At 33.4% G+C, this 17,179-nt stretch overlaps 1 protein-coding gene across 1 annotated transcript; it reads left to right on the top strand.

Moving 5' to 3' along the window:
• Positions 1-13,633: 13,633 nt before the first annotated feature.
• LOC131636025 (uncharacterized) lies at positions 13,634-16,830 on the top strand. Its single transcript, XM_058906670.1, has 5 exons — positions 13,634-14,067; positions 14,146-14,424; positions 14,508-14,793; positions 15,304-15,420; positions 16,340-16,830. The coding sequence occupies exons 1-5, from the start codon at positions 13,807-13,809 to the stop codon at positions 16,453-16,455; spliced, it is 1,059 nt and encodes a 352-aa protein (XP_058762653.1). The 5' UTR covers positions 13,634-13,806; the 3' UTR covers positions 16,456-16,830.
• Positions 16,831-17,179: the final 349 nt, after the last annotated feature.

The raw sequence follows: 17,179 nt of genomic DNA, 5'->3' as shown, positions 1-17,179 counted from the left end.
AGCAAAACATATTATTTAATATGTTATATTATATGTTAAAAAAATTAAAAATTTGTTTGACCAAAATTACACATAACTAAAGTAAGAATTAACATAAAATAAAAATAAATTTAAATGATAAAAAAAATCAAAGTCTAATAAAATAATTTTTTTACATATTAACAGAGTTAGAAATATAATTTACTTTATCTACAATAATGATTAATCCAATCTTTTCCAACTTTCCTCTCACTCAATTAATTTCAGTTCCCTCTCATATTTTTCTTCACTCAAACAATTTCATTTTCCCTCTCACATTTTCGTCCCACTTACACCAATTTCAGTTTCAATCTAACAGTAACATGAAGAATGCTAATAACACTCTCTCAAACGCTCTCTCTTTTATTGATTGAAGCATATGTGAGTCCTATTTTTAAAGTGAGAGACTCACACATATTTCAACCAATAAAAAAAATAAGTGTTTAGTGTTGAAAAGAGAGTGTTACTAACACTACTCTAGTAACATTTTATTAAATTAATTTTCCTCTCATTCTTTACCCCACGCCCACCACGCCTAGTACACAGAAAAACCCTCAAACGTAATGTAACAAATGCAGCTCGCGAGAAACCTGGAACGAATGATTGGAGATTTCGATGTTCAACACTTTGCCTGTGCTTCTTGTATCTCCCAAGCTAGATATCAATTTCCTTTGTTATGGTCAAGTTTTTTAGATAGAGTCATTGCCACCATTCATGGTTAGTCCCTCTCTCTATATACAAAGAGGTTCTTCATCTTCTAGTAACCCCAACAAACAAAGAAACCATCCTAACCCTAGTATGCAAGACCAGAATGAAAGAATCCTTTTGCAATTAATTGGTTATTAAGTGATGTTAATTTTTTATTATTGTCTCTATGTACAATAGACATTTGAAATTGTTAACAATTTGGTTTACTTTTTGAATATGTTTGTAAATTAAAATCTGACTGTCAAAAAAATACAGGAAGCTCTTCCATAAGTAAGTGTCTCATTTGTCTTTGCTTGGAAATACAATTTACATCAAGGTATTCTCAATACAGGTTATATATTTGTTGTTTAATATATTATCAAAGTAGTATTGAAGAATACATGTGGCAATGTACATCCTGGAGCAATAGTTGGATATTATATCTTGTATTATTGAAGAATACATGTATTATGTAATCTAACCTTAAATCTTGATGGGGATATGAATGGATATATTATCAAAGTAGACTTGAGAAATACATGAGACATTCATGCACACCTGTTAAATTGAGGCTTCTAGCTAAACCAAGAGAATACTAGTATCATATCAGATGAAATAAGAAATCATTATAAGTACTGGAGAATAGAAGGAATCAACCACTATTACAAAAAGGCATTTAACAACGGTTGAAAAAGATATATAATCACGCAGGTCCTAACGTTGTTATGTAGAGTGTTATTATAAATGTGTTACTTACAATCACGATCTTGGGACCATTGTGGTATACTGGAAAACACGCGCTATCACAACATTTAGTTAACTCAACCATTATTATAGACCTAAAGTCCTAGGTTCTATTCTCAGCAACAACAATTTCGAACATAAATTATAATTCATCACGGTTACATTAGATAATCATTGTGGTAAGTACCCATAGTTTATTATATACTACGTAGATTGCATGTTTTTCCATACAGCTCATGAAAAAAATATAATCATTCAAATTGATGAAGAAGTATATAGTCTGAAAATTAAACTATTCTTTAAAATTAACTTAAACAAATTACTGTTTTTCGAATTGCATGCCTCTAATTATTCATTTCCTGCTCTTTAACATATAAAATATGGTTGAATGGTATGATTCTTTCATTGCATCGATTCCTTCAATTCTAGTTTAATTTGAAAAACATCAATTTATTGGCTAGGTCTACCTCATCATCGTCTCTTATCATCATGATTGTTGTGATAACTTATCTTCATAACAATAACGATGATAAGCGACAATAATGATGTAGACCCAGCCAATAATTATATTTTATTCAAATTAAACTATAAGAGAAGATATCGATGTATTGAAGGAATCAGGTCATTGGATCACATTCTAAATGCTAAAGAACGTGAAATGAATGATGAGACACTTGCAGTTCAGAAAATACTGATTTGTATAAGTTGATTTTCAAATACAACTTTATTTTCAGATTATAAGTTTCTATGTCAATTTAAATGAATATAATTTTAGTGAAAGGCTAATGAAACAAACAATCTTAAGAACATATAATAAACTATACTTCATCTAATGTCAACCTGTATAAAAATTTAAGGAACAAAACATTGGTAAGTCAAAAGAAACCTCATTCTTGTGACTTAGTAATGTATTATTCTTGTTTTGAGAACATTTGTCAACAACAACATAACAAATACATGCAACGATATAAAAAAACATACATTTTAGAAACAAAACACTAACATCATACAACATCACAAGATATATTAAATTGTTTCAAGATCGCACCTTTTATTGAAAATGATTGTCGAACTGTAATAAATTATGAAGTTCATCTAGTTTGTGAAACCATGAAAAAGAAATATAAGGAGGATGAAGTTTCAACAATAACTTCATACTTATTAAATTTTTTTCATACCTATGCGAACCATATGTATGATAAGCACACATGCGTCTTTTTTAAGGTGGTGAAGACAAATCGGAAAAAATCATGTCAACAAACATTTATCAAAATTTTTCAACAACAACAGCAAAGCTAATGACGATGAAGAAGAGAAAAAATCCTATGAAAATCATGTGAAACATAACAACAACATACATGAAAACAAGAAAATAAGGAAAAAGAATAATACCTTCATGTATGAAGAACAAGATCGACGGATATTATGTAGAATAGGAAAAAAGGTTAATAGTAATTTACCCCCTGTAATATGAGCGTGTTTCGGTTTACACCCTCATCGTTGCCAAAGGCAGGTTTTGGCAACAGTTTTTTTTTTGAAAAAACCGTTGCCAAAAGGTAGGGAGGGGGAAGCAAAATGCGCTAACATTATAGGGGGTGAATTAGTATTAACCCTAGGAAAAATAATGACAAAGAAGAAGAGAAAAAATGAGTGTTAGGGCTAGGATACGATGATACAGTCAAAAAGTGAGCGTTAATTCGCTTATATATCGATAAATTTTTTCACAACGGTTTTCATTAGATGTTATTTTTGGATTAAAGCTAATAACTTCAATTGAGTTTGCGTTTGATTCTAACATGTATTTCTAGTGTGTTTTATTGTTTTACAGGTAGTTGATGAAGTGCGTTGTGCGCCATTTGAAGGCATTATTTCCAAAAAATCATGAAACTAAAATCCAATGTTAAAAAATGGAAGCATGGCATTTAGAGCATAAATATCGGTGTTATTTGGAGGTTGCTACACAAATTTCAAAGTAACTATCTCAGGGTTACATGGATAATTGACTTGTTTTATCGTTCTTGAATTCAACGACGTGCTTTAGTTTAAGCACACTCTTTAATTTATATTTAAGTTTATTTATTTTTTATTCAAAACTTGCCTAACAGTTAATGGTTTATGAGGTATTGTGGAATCAAGTGGGACCCATTTTAAAGTTTTGGATAAATTGAATGGATATTTAAAAAATGTAGATGAGTTTTTAAATAATAGAGAAGTGTGAAATAATATAAAAAATTAAATGAGTCCCATTTAAAGAACTCAAATGAATATGATGGATGTGTATGCTTTAGTAGGTATGAACAATTCTCTCATCCTATTTTTTTAATACTTAAAGAATTGTGAGAAAGCTAGATAGGTCATGAAGTTGAATATCTACTTTTATGATAGGTCATGAAATTGAACATCTGTGTTTATGATGGATGGGATAAGTCAAATAATTGTTCTCATGAGTTACAATTATGTATTGACAGCTAAACAAATGCATACTTAAAAGACAATATCTCAATCCACTCCTTAATACTCTTAAGCATGTGGCAGAATTACATTAATGCCCATACTTCCAGAGATACACATCAGGAAGTACCTTTTTTTTGGCTAAATTTAGAGTACGTCCGGATCTACATCTACGGAAGTAGTTTAAACTGGTAAACATTGGGAAAAATTTCAATATAATTCAGTCCAGGAGGTCCCGTAGATGCACCTACGGAATAAATCAACATTGAATTAAAAAAAACTGTTTCCGAAGATACACCTCCAAAAACAGGAGATACTTTTGGAAATGCACATGGTGCGTGAGAACCCCCATAGGGTGAGGTAAGATATTCTCTACTTAAAATCAAGAGAAGATGTTTGTATTTCACTTCAACTAATGCTTGTTAAAAGAAGACATTACATCAAACAAAGGCAAGTTAAAAATGAGATATATTTGGAGGAGTTCGAGGGGTTTGTTTTTGTGTAATGTGAAAGCTTTTAGCGTGTGATGTGAGCCTAATATCATGGGAGTGGCCATACTTGAACTGATCATACAATGGTTTGTATGTGATTTTCATATCATCTACAGGTTCAAGTTTGTATGGAGTATCACCCTCATATCCTATCCAACTCTCTTGTTTCCACTAACAGCATATATCATAGAGGCAAGTTGACTTCTTCCAATACCTCTAGATAAGAACTTCCTAAAGCTCAAGTCATATTCTTTAAGAATATGGTTCAGACTAGGAATAGATTTTTCTGAGTCAGAAGGAGATCCAACATCTTTGGATAATTTTAAAACTTTTTCCTTCAGTTCAGAATTTTCTATTTCCAGCTTCTTAGTTTCATATTCAAATAGCTTTTTTTGCTTTTTGTATTTGATACTAAGATGAGCCTTGAGTTCCAGAAGTTCTGTTAAACTGGAAACTAACTCTTCTCTAGATAGTTCAGAAAATACCTCTTCAGAATCTGATTCTGATGTAGATTCTGATCCATCATCAACTGTGGCCATCAGCGCAATGTTTGCCTGCTCGCCTTCAGAGTCTGATTCTGATTCTAATGAATCTGAATCATCCCAAGTTTCCATAAGACCTTTCTTCTTATGAAACTTCTTCTTGGGCTTCTCCTTCTGAAGCTTTGGACACTCACTCTTGTAGTGACCTGGCTCATTGCACTCAAAGCACGTGACCTTCTTCTTGTCATATCTTCTGCTTTCAGAAGATTCTCCTTTTTCAAGCTTCTTAGAACTTTTGAAGTTCTTGAACTTCCTATGTTTGCTTTTCTAGAGTTGGTTTACCCTTCTGGAGATCATGGACAGTTCATCTTCTTCTTCTGATTATGATTCTTCAGAATCTTCTTCTTCAGCCTGAAACGCGTTAGTACATTTTTTATAATTAGATTTTAACGCAATAGACTTACCTTTCTTCTGAGGTTCATTAGCGTCTAGCTCAATTTCATGACTCCTCAGAGCACTGATCAATTCTTCAAGAGAGACTTCATTCAGGTTCTTGGCAATTTTGAATGCAGTCACCATAGGACCCCATCTTCTTGGCAAGCTTCTGATGATCTTCTTGACGTGATTAGCCTTTGTGTATCCCTTGTCAAGAACTCTTAATCCAGCAGTTAGATTTTGAAATCTTGAGAACATTGTTTCAATGTTTTCATCATCCTCCATCTTGAAGGCTTCATATTTCTGGATTAAAGCAAGAGCTTTAGTCTCCTTGACTTGGGCATTTCCTTCATGAGTCATTTTCAGTGATTCATATATGTCATGGGCAGTTTCCCTGTTAGATATCTTCTCATATTCAGCGTGAGAGATAGCATTCGGCAATACAGTCTTTGACTTGTGATGATTTTTTAATTTCTTCTTTTAATCATCACTCATTTCTTGTCTTGTCAGCTTTACTCCACTAGCTTTCACTGGATGTTTGTAACCATCCACCAGAAGATCCCATAAGTCACCATCTAATCCAAGAAAGTAACTTTCGAGTTTATCTTTCCAATATTCAAAGTTTTCACCATCGAATACTGGTTGTCTAGTGTAGCCATTGTTACCATTTCCATTGTATTGCTCAGTAGAGCCAGATGTAGATGTAGGTGTTGCAGTATCACCAGCCATCTAAGATATGTGTTTTTCTCTTCCTGAATCTTTTCTAAACACAGTTAAGTGCTTGCATCTTAGAACCGGCGCTCTGATGCCAATTGAAGGATAGAAAAACACTTAGAAAGGGGGGGGTTGAATAAGTGTGACTTTAAAAACTCTTAAGATAAAAAACAATTGCACAATGATTTTTATCCTGGTTCGTTGTTAATGAAACTACTCCAGTCCACCCCCTTAGAGTGATTTACCTCACCTGAGGATTTAATCCACTAATCAACCTTGATTACAATGGTTTTCCACTTAGATACCTTCTAAGTCTTCTAGAGTATTCTGATCACACCATTATCACTCTAGGGACCTTTTACAAATTAATGTAAACAAATTCTTACAAGAGTATTACAATGCTTCTTAATAAGCTATAATCACAACTGTGATATTTCTCTTAAGTTCTAAGCTTAAATCTCACTAAGATATTACAAATGAAGTGAGGTTGAAGATGAAGTTTGAGAGCTTTTGAATTTGACAGCGTTTCTGTATTTTTGCGCAAGAGTTGTGTGTTCAGCTTCTCATTAGAACTTCTATTTAAAGGCGTTTTGAGAAGATGACTGTTGGGAGCATTTAATGCGTTGCGTGATCCGTACAACATTGCATTTAATGTTTCACTCTTTTGTCAACTACCTCGAGCCTTTCTTTTCCTGCTTTAACTGACTTTGCCTTTAATAGCTTCTAACGTTCCTTTTGTCAGTCATCGTAGCCTGTCATCTTGTACTTGCTTCTGATCTGATCTTTGTAGATACAATGTTTGAATTAATCAGAGTCAAACAGCTTGGTGCAGAGCATCTTCTTGTCTTCTGACTTTGAAGTGCTTCTAGCGTGATACCATAAGAACTTCAGTGCTTCTGCTTCTGAACTCAAGTTCTTCTGATGCTTCAATAGACCATGTTCTGATTCTGCTTGACCATCTTCTGATGTCTTGCGAGAGCATGTTCTGATGTTGCATACTTGAACCTTCTGAGTCAGTGCTTCTTGCGCTGAATTGTGCATACTCTTTATATATTTCCTGAAATGGAAAATGCATAGGATTAGAGTACCATATTGTCTTATACAAAATTCATATACATTGTTATCATCAAAACTAAGAATATTGATCAGAACAATTCTTGTTCTAACAGAATCATCTTGTCAAAAATAGTAGCTTCAGATTTAACCATCGTCTTTCCATAAGGCACGCCCTTTATTTGTCATCAAAGGCCCATACATGAATTTCATAGAGAATCTCGTGAGTGGGGTGATTCAGGGGATCAATAAAATAACACTTGTTATCCATATATAATTCATACATCTTACAAAGATGCTTCAAGGAGATCATCTCTTGAGGGTGGTCACTATCACCAAAATTTCTTAGAACATGGAAATAGTTGAAGAATAACGTCAACATAGAAACACTATTCTTATAATCTCACAAATGTTGAAACACCTTCACATAAGCTCAACTTATATAGTGCAGTTCCGAGGGGGAAATTACTAGATGATTCAAAGCTCCAACATGAAAGTTATTAAAATAAAGGATAAACCTCATCCTGAAAAATAAATACTGGTGCAAAGGAAATCCACATATCTCATACTGGCCATAGAGGAATTTACCATTTCCAGGGAACGTTAATTGCCATTCTAATGACGCTCTTACATCCAAGTGAACAAACTTCATTCTACTTTCATTGGTATAGAAGGACGAAGTTCCCAAAACTTCATTATTCACCCAAGGATATTCAACAAAATAGTCAGGCAAGTCAAGCATTGGTTGTGGAACTCTCTTCCCCATGTTTGTTTCACTGTTAAAAAAAAAATCTTAACATAAATATTACACACTACTACAAAATATACCATTGGTAACACCATATTACTACGTCCATTTAAACAACCATAGTAATCATTCATTTTTGCGCGCTTGAATTTTTGATATTTATTAAAATACATTTCATAACGCTCCTTAATAACAACCATTATGGTAGATGAAAGGTTACTTGCTTCGATTCCCAACACCAACAATTTTTCCTCTTTTTGTTGCAAAAAAGGCTTGTCCTTATACTCTTATAAATATATTTAAATAAAAATATTTATTACCATAGTTATTACTTGAAGCCGTTCTGAATGGTACTTACATTTTATCACGATTTTTTGTTAACAACCATGGTGATAAGTTTTACATATATATAAGTGAAGTTATCAAGCTTCAACACAGAATAGTTGTCACTCTCAAAATAAAATCATAACATCGCTCTATTCCACATGTAGCGTACTTGTCCTCATAAGCTTCTTCAAACTAAAATGTAATCAATTTGATACACTTTATATTTCTTCTTCTTCTTTATAAGCTTTTTTCCATGTTGTTCATACGCTATCTTCCATTTTCTCAAAACAAAACCCTAGCATCTCTCTCTTCCACATGCAGTGAACATGCCCTCATAAGCTTCTTCAAACTAAGTAGTAATCAAGTTCATATGCTTTCTCTTTATTATTATTCTTCTTAACCTTTCTTCCAAGTTATTCATATCTATCCATGTATGACATCAGTTCTTCTTAAAGAGGGTTTTTTTCATTTGATATGATTTTCTTGTCTTTTATGTTATCTCTACTTGGGTTATGTTTCCGTTTATGTTAACATGATGTTAATATCATGCTAGTTTATGTTTCTAAATCCGGTTAACATTCTGACAACTATTTATATTTCGAAATCTAGTTCAAGAGTTTATGTTTCCAAATCTGATCGAGTTTATGTTTCCAAATCTGTTGTCATTTGGCATGATATTTTTGATTTGTAGGAAAAGTGAGTGAAAAAAATTAACTCAAGAAAGCGCATACTATGGGTGTGGTTCACAAATGGTTTGTGTTTCTATGGAGAAACAATACAAGAAGTATGAAGCTGTTGTGGAAGCTTCATTCGCCTTATATATTTTTCATAGCAGCATAAAGTAGATCAACTTCATTCAACGAATCTTTTCAATAATAGGTACGTTTGTGAAACAATTTACAAGTTGTTATGTTGTTGTATGTTGTTGTTGTTTTGTTGATAAATGTTGTGACTATTGTTCTATGTTGTTGTTGGTAAATGTTTCTTAGAAGATCCAGTTGAGTTTATCATATCTTATGTAGATTACTTATTTCACTAACCCCTCACTGAACACACATTCATTTAAATTGATTTAGAAAATAATAATATGAAAATTAACTCATATTTGAAAACCAAATTAAATCAATCAATCTTTTTCAAATTGCATGCATCCCGTAATTCATCTATCAGTCTTTAACACGTAGAACTTGGTTCAATGTCCCAAATTCTTCAAAGCTAGGGTTGATTCTCTTTTAGTTTATATTGCAAAATATCAAATTTGTTGAGAAATTTTGATTCCTCATCATCACTGTCATAATAATAATCATCATTATCTATTAAAATAATAATGATGATAGTGATGATAATGACTCTGAATTAGTCAACATATTGCTACTTTGTAAAATAAACTATAAGAGATTGAATCGTTACTTTGAAGAATTCGGAGCATTGAACCAAGTTCAACGTGTTAAAGAGCGAGATATGAATTACGAGATGCATGCAATTCGAAAAAATGGTTCATTTAAGTTGTTTTGCAAAAATAATTTAATTTTTCATATTATTATCTTTTACATCAATTTTAATGGTTGTATATGTGTAGTAAGGTGTAGGAAAAAACAAGCATTTCACATATTTTATAATAAACTCAAGTATACATACCACAACAATTATCTTTTGTAACTGAAGTGAAATGTTAATTTTATTCTAAATAAAATTCGTGCTGCTGGGTTTCGAACCCATGGCCTAAATATATATCACAACGGTTGTTTAAGATAATTGTTGTGATAGGTAGCGTGCTACCTAGTTATCACCGCGGTCACACGCCCGTGGTGGAAACCAACATACATACAATCACACGCTACCTAAAAACGGACATACAATCGTCCTTATATGTATATAACAACTGTTGTCATATGTGTTTTCTGTAGTAGTAACATCTTGCCCGTTCCTCCGGCCACCACCTCCTCAACTCATCCTAAGTGATCTCAAACTTGAACATAAGCTTTAAACTCCTAGCAACACTTTCAACCTTACGATCATCCATGAGATTCTTTACAAGGATAAGATTAATCTTTGAAATTTTACTAGAGGTCAACCCAATACCAACCTACCTTATTTCTATCCTAGTGGGGTAAGACTCACTATTTCCACGATCAACTACCCCTAGTTCAACTCTGAGATCATCGTTACTCATTTCTACAACACTAAATTTTTTAACGAGGTTATATAGAACCTGAGTTCCCTAGGAGTGAAATACGCAAAGAAGATTGAAAGATAAAGAAAAGAATGGAGGAAGCAGAAGGCTGAGAACTTGAGTGAAAATGCAAGAGAAGCTCTAGGAGGATGATGTGAAACATAGAAATTACAACAAGTTCCAAATAGAGCACAAATAAACTCTCTTTGGTGATACACAAAATGAAGAAGTTAAAAAATAAAAATGAAACTCATGTTCCTCTTTTATAGGCAGGAAGGGCGCCAAGTTCAACGACCATGATTCAACAAAAGATCAATGAGCACATCCCATAGCTCAAATGAAATCTCGAGCCCACAATTGCACTTGAGTGCAGTCGAGCACACCTATATGTGTTACCTCCAAACCTTTTGCATGTGGGTGCGCGCGAAGGTCTCTTTCTAGATGTTCTCAATGCCAACCACCATTACTCAGTGCCACAACATAGCTTTCTCTCCCCGAGACAAGTTGTAACACCCCATATTTTACATTTATTAATTTAATTGGAGTTTAAATTAATTTCTTGGATTATTGGTATTTGTATTGGAATTATTGTGAAATTATAAAATGTTAGTCGTTGGGCCAAATGGTGGTGTTAGTAATGTGGGGGGTGCTAAGTGAGTGAGCCCATTACTAATTTATTTTATGTTTTCATAAAATAAAGGAATTGTGAAAAAGGGAAATTAGAAGCAAAAGAGCAAAGTTGGAGAACAGAGAGATACATGAAAGAGGGGAAGACGAGGAAGAAGAGGACCTTCGAAGATTCGACTCTAAGGTAAGAGGGGCTCTTTGGGTTAGTAATTATTATGTAATCAAGGGTAGTAAAACTGATTAGGATTGTTATTTGGTTCGATTGCATGTTTGGGTTTTGGGATTTTGAGGAGTTTAGGTTGTTTATGTTGATATTGAATGTAATCGATGAATTGATGAATGATTGGTGTTAGATGACCCCTAAAATGTGTTATATTTGTGTTATGTTATGCGATTTGATGATGTTTTGGTGTGGGAACTGTTATGGTGTGATTTGATTGAGATTGGGGGAGGAAAGATGTCAAAATCGCAGAAAAAAATTCTGCATCAGCGCAGCGTGCGTCGACCTATGAGATCTATGCGTCGACCTACAGGTTCCCAAAAGACCAGCATGAGTCGACTCATGGGTCGGCCTGAGCAAACCCGAGGGGGACAGAAAATTCTATGCGTCGACCTATGGAACTCGTGCGTCGACTCACATCATACAAATTTTTCACAAATTTTCCGAATCAAACCATACATCCGTTTTGAGCGCCGTTTTGAGCGTTGTGAAGCTGATTTAAAGCTTTATATGATGAATTGATGAAATGGGCAGTGGCCCTATTTTATTTTAAATTTTGATTTAATTTAGTTGATGGATTGTAGCATTGTGTACACATATGTGTGAATGTAACAATGTGTTGTTATGGTGATGTAACCACTTCGAATTCATTGTGATTGGGTGGTGTTTTGACATGAATATATGTGATATAATTAAATAATGATGATGCTAGAATTGAATACATGTTGATATGATTATGTGTGATATAATTGTGGATGATCTTGAAATCGAATATATCATTCAGTGTTGCTTTTGGCGAGTTATTGGTGATGACATTGTTCATTTTGGTCCAGTGGTGATGTTGTGACAACATGATTATAATGTTGATAGTGTGTGTATAACATGAACATGTGGTGATTGTTTTGATCGTATGATGATGATTGATCTGTTGGATGGGTTTAGCCCATGTATAGTACCACATGCATAGAGTCAGTTCATTCATGTGCATAATGATATAGTATGACTGGATGGATTGCGTAGTATGTTCAGTGATATGTTTGGTTGGCATGATTATTTGATTAACTATTGGGTATCTAAAATACATGTTATAATTGGGTGAATAATAATTGTATGATGTTTTACTGCTGATGAATGTATAATATTTATTAATTTCGAATGAGACTCACCCTTACATGTTGTCATTTTCAGATTGAAGATAGCGGCTTTCGACTTGGTGAGGATTAGCTCATGAGTCAGTGTGTTAGTTTAGCGTCAAGTGTCATGCTCTGATAATTGTAACACTGGGGAACGTTAGCTTAGGGTTCATGTTTTAATAACTCTATTTTTATGATCTTGGTTTTATTTTGGGATGTGGTATTAAAGATGTTATACTCATCCGAATGTTGGATTTCCGCTGTGTTGACATGAGATTATTTTATGAGTTATGATGAATTATGTTGAATTTCCTCAGTGAATGCATGGCAATGACGTATGATGTTTGTTTTTAAATTGAATTGTGGCACCCTTGTTTCATGTGCTCTAAAATATTTATTTAATTGCCGCGGGGTTTAGAAGGGTGTTACACAAGTCATCAATAGATGAAGATCTCTCAACAATACTTATTCTCTTACTGATCTCATTGATTCATACTTTAACACTGATCACTTTAAAATTGATAGTAAGGACTTGGAGGGTAACGTTTCTGGGTTGGCCAAAGGCCAATTAAATCCAGTGAAAGTACTCCACTCACTAACGCACCAGTGTCCTTCACTTCTTGACATCACACATGAGCACGACTTCCTCCCTCATCTCAATCGTTGATCACATCCAACGAATGACTGTATCCCACGTTGGAGAAATTGAGAATAGTTCTACACATCTCCTCTATATAAATGTTATCTTGAGTCACACCTAAGTATTCTTTCAGTCGTACTTGCAATAGTTTATCTTTTTTATATATTAACTTGAACATTCGAGTATTAATATTTAAATTCCCTCTATATTCATCTAAAAATCATAATCATTATACCGAAAGTTTCTACGCGGTGGTATCTTTAACCTTTCATATATTTCTTATTCCTAAAAGAAATAACAAACTAATCTTAAAATTAACTTATAAAAAATGGAAATAAATCAACTATAACTAATTGAGTAAACACTATATATCCAATAAAACTCTAGGATATTTTAATTTTTTTTCTTTCTACTAGACTCAACAACCATTGATGATTTTTAACTTATTACTAATACTTGACCCACCCTTTAACAATCACATCTTATTTTCATGAAAAATGCTACCTGTATCCTAATGACACATTAAAAATTAAATGAAAAATTCTTTTTCTTAAAATTTGTAAATTAATATATTGGTTAAGAGCGCAAATCTTGCCTTATATATCCCTGAATCCCGCAAGAAAATTCTCGAGCTTAAACTTTAGGCTGTCTTAATTTGTCAGTGCATAAATTAATTTCTTGATCTTCTAACAACTCTCACCTATAAATAAAAGTAGTCTCTCGCAGTTACTTCCTCAAGGGAGTTATATCAACCTAAAATAAAGCATTAGTTAAGGGGACACACCTGTTTCCCTTATCTAAGTAACACTCATTAAACCTTCTCCCTACCTTACCTATTCGATCATTACCATTCATTCTTTATCATGGCTGTTGACCTACACACTAGTGCCACTCATGACTCATCGTTTCCTTATGATTCGGACTTTACTCGCTCCAACAACTTCAACTTTAACGGTTCAGATTCAAATCCACACTTCCTTATTTCTCGCCAAATTAGATCCCATACATCTACAACAACAACAACTTCACTCCCTCGTGAACTAACCCATCAACATATGGAGATGTCTCTTCCACAAAACCATAAACTCGGTTCCTCGTGCATTGCTTCCGACGATTTAGATTCGGTAGAGTACTTACTAGTTTTTTTGTTTTTTTGTTTTTTTTTTTACTTTTCTGTGATCTAATATTTGTTTCTGTTACAGTTGAAGCCATTGGAAACATCATGCTGTTGGTCTCAACAATCATCTCTTTGGTCACCGTTGTACTCAAACCAAAGTAGTCCTGAAGGTTCTTTGTCTCCTAATGAACCTGCAAGCGTCCATGACTCTGATTGCTACGACATGGTTAAGATGCTTGAGAAAATGAATCTCGAAGAAAATGGAAATTCTAAATTCAAATCTCATTCACTAGAATCACAACACCATGTTGGAGTCGGTTCATCACACGAATACATCCTCAACGAACAAATAAGAGCTAATCAAGTATAGAAAATTTACAACACAACCAACAATGTTTGTTAATGTTTGTTCATGTTTAATGAATTTTCTTGTGCTGTTATGTGTAGTTGTCTCGACTCAGGCAAGAACAGATTCTGTCTTTGAAGCAAAAACTCATGGCGTATAGAGAAAACCATAGTTATGCATCACCGCCTCAGTTTCAAAAGAACGGTAAAGAGGTTGATGTTGGATTTAAGATGGCTCGGTCCGGTTCACTGAACCGGCGCACCGGTTCTGAGAAGCTTCCGCATTTTCAGGAAGCTACCGGTTCAAGAGGCCCATCATGTGGGACAGGTGTTTTCCTGCCACGTGGCGGAGTCAGTACTATGTTTCAGTCACAGAGTAAAAGACCAGGTAATTGTCATAAAATTTATTTTATAATTTTTTTAATTCAAAATTAAATTGTGTTATTATTTTTTTCAAAACCAAACATATACTTAAATTTTAAGATTTTGGTGTTGGTTTAATTTAACTGTAATGTTTACTTTACTATAGTTGTTTGTTAGGTTGTAGTTGAGGTAGTTGGAAACTGATAAGGAATATCAACCTTACAATAAAGTCTAATATATGCGGATTAGTTTTAATTTTTCAACTCTATAGTGATTTATTGTTGTGACCGACGTTGCATGTGTCTGTATTATTCTAGATATTTATTTTCATGAAATATTCTTCACAGTTTGAACCATAGTGTGTTCTCTGATCTTATCCATGTGCACATGTTTGATGCCTTCGATTGTTTCTTTTTATTAAAGTAGGACATCTATTATAAAGATACTTTCTGTACCAGATGTGACCAATTTTTCGGATTCTCCTAAACAATTACACATTGTACTGAAACTTAATGTTTGCATGTGATTTGGTCAGGTAAAGGTTGTTCAACTGTTCTTATACCTGAGAGAGTAGTACAAGCCTTGCAACTTCACTTTGAACAAATTGCTGCCACGTCTGGACCTAAACCACGTGCTATCCCTCCCCTGCATGGTAATTTCTATCTAGTAGATTTTTTTTTTTAATTTTCTAAATCTTCTGTTGAGCTTTGTGACCGACTAATTCAAAGAAATGATTTTTATTGAAATAAAACTTTATATAAATTTGACTCAATACAAAAATTGTTTACGTATAATAGAATTTGTATAATAGAATTTGAATCTGAAATGTTAAAATGAATACTCTCAGGACCAAGGTTGTCAAGATCGAGATCTTATATAAGATCGGGAGAGAATAGCAAGATCGTAAAATATAAAATCGTAGCTAAGATCGGAAGATCCTACACAATTATTTTTGTAAGATCGAGAGGGAATAACATGACCGTAAAACAAAAGATCGCAACCGAAATCATATGATCCTACTAAAATGAAAAAAATAATAGTATATATTTTAAGTATTTTTACATGGTATATGTTACTAGACAAGTGTATTAGTGAGAAAATGACTCCTTTTCAAATTCTTTAGACATGTATGATTGAGTTTTTATACGTTATTACTACCCGATGGACAATTTGTTAGACATTAGGGACATATTTGGCCAATTACTAGACATTAAGGATATTTTTTACAATTTGACTACAATATGCGATTCTACTTAAGATCGAGATCGTTGGGGGTGAATAAGATCGTAAAATTTTAAGATTTTAAGATCTAGATCGAGATCTTGACAACCATGCTCAGGACCCAAGTCGCTAATAAACGTAGCACTAGGGTTTGTAGAGTTTTTATTAGAGTCAATTTTATACTATTGTTTTTTCTATGTTATTTTCAATGTTATTATTTGTTATTTTTCAAGTTTACTTTGACTTCTTGTCTTTCAAGAAATTGGTGTAATTCCTATAAATATAAAAATACCAAGTGACAACAACATGCTAGATGTCACAGTTACTGACTAGAAAATTCCAAATTGCAGATGTTTTAGTGAGTACTAATAGGGATGGCATGTATTCCCTACAGAAACGCCAATCACGGAAGAAACCAACACAAGTTCAGAATGAGATGATTCTGCCACGAGAGTGGACCTACTGAAGCACAAGTGGCCGGCACTGTACTAGAGCAGTAGAGCTATATTTGTAGCTATTTTTCATTTAGTTTTATGAAAATATTCATACTAGTATAATGCTTTGTTAGTGGTTTCTGCCAATTCAAGCAGAATAAAGAAATAAAGAAAATCTGGTTGATCAGAAGAATAAAGAGAATCAATCCCTAAGTTGCTAAGTTCTACTTGGTTGCTTTAGATTCATTGGATTAATATTTGGGGAATTATTTTGGATGTAAGATTGTATCATATGAGTAGATAGCAAAGACTCGGGTTGAGAATATATTAGTTGCTTTGTATTTTGATTCTGCCTAAATATGTGTAAGAGAGAATATGATGACCAAGGATGGATCATGGATCATAGTATAGAATAAATTATGAAATTTCTTTTTAACATGGAGCAGTGTCAAGGAGGCTTGATCTTTTCGTATATTTTAAAAGTAATATATAATATACAAACTAGACACAATTTTTATTAAAAAAAAAATTAATTAGAAGATCACGACATATTGCACCGTCTATAAAATAATGAATGAAAGGCATGTTGAGAATAACAATGTAAAGTACAGTGTGGTTCCAAGGTATATTTGCAGTTTTCTCTCCTCACTGAAAGTGCCTCACGCACTAACAAATTGGTATCCAGAGTTTTCGGTTATTGTTCTTGATCGTGTTTTCAAGAACTTCACACAAGTTGCTTGTGTTTCCAGGGAACGT

This window comes from Vicia villosa, unplaced genomic scaffold (genome assembly GCF_029867415.1).
Source record: "Vicia villosa cultivar HV-30 ecotype Madison, WI unplaced genomic scaffold, Vvil1.0 ctg.001617F_1_1, whole genome shotgun sequence".
Taxonomy (NCBI): Eukaryota; Viridiplantae; Streptophyta; class Magnoliopsida; order Fabales; family Fabaceae; genus Vicia; species Vicia villosa.
Note: the sequence above shows the minus strand (reverse complement) of the source record. Positions and strands in the feature narration are given on the sequence as shown.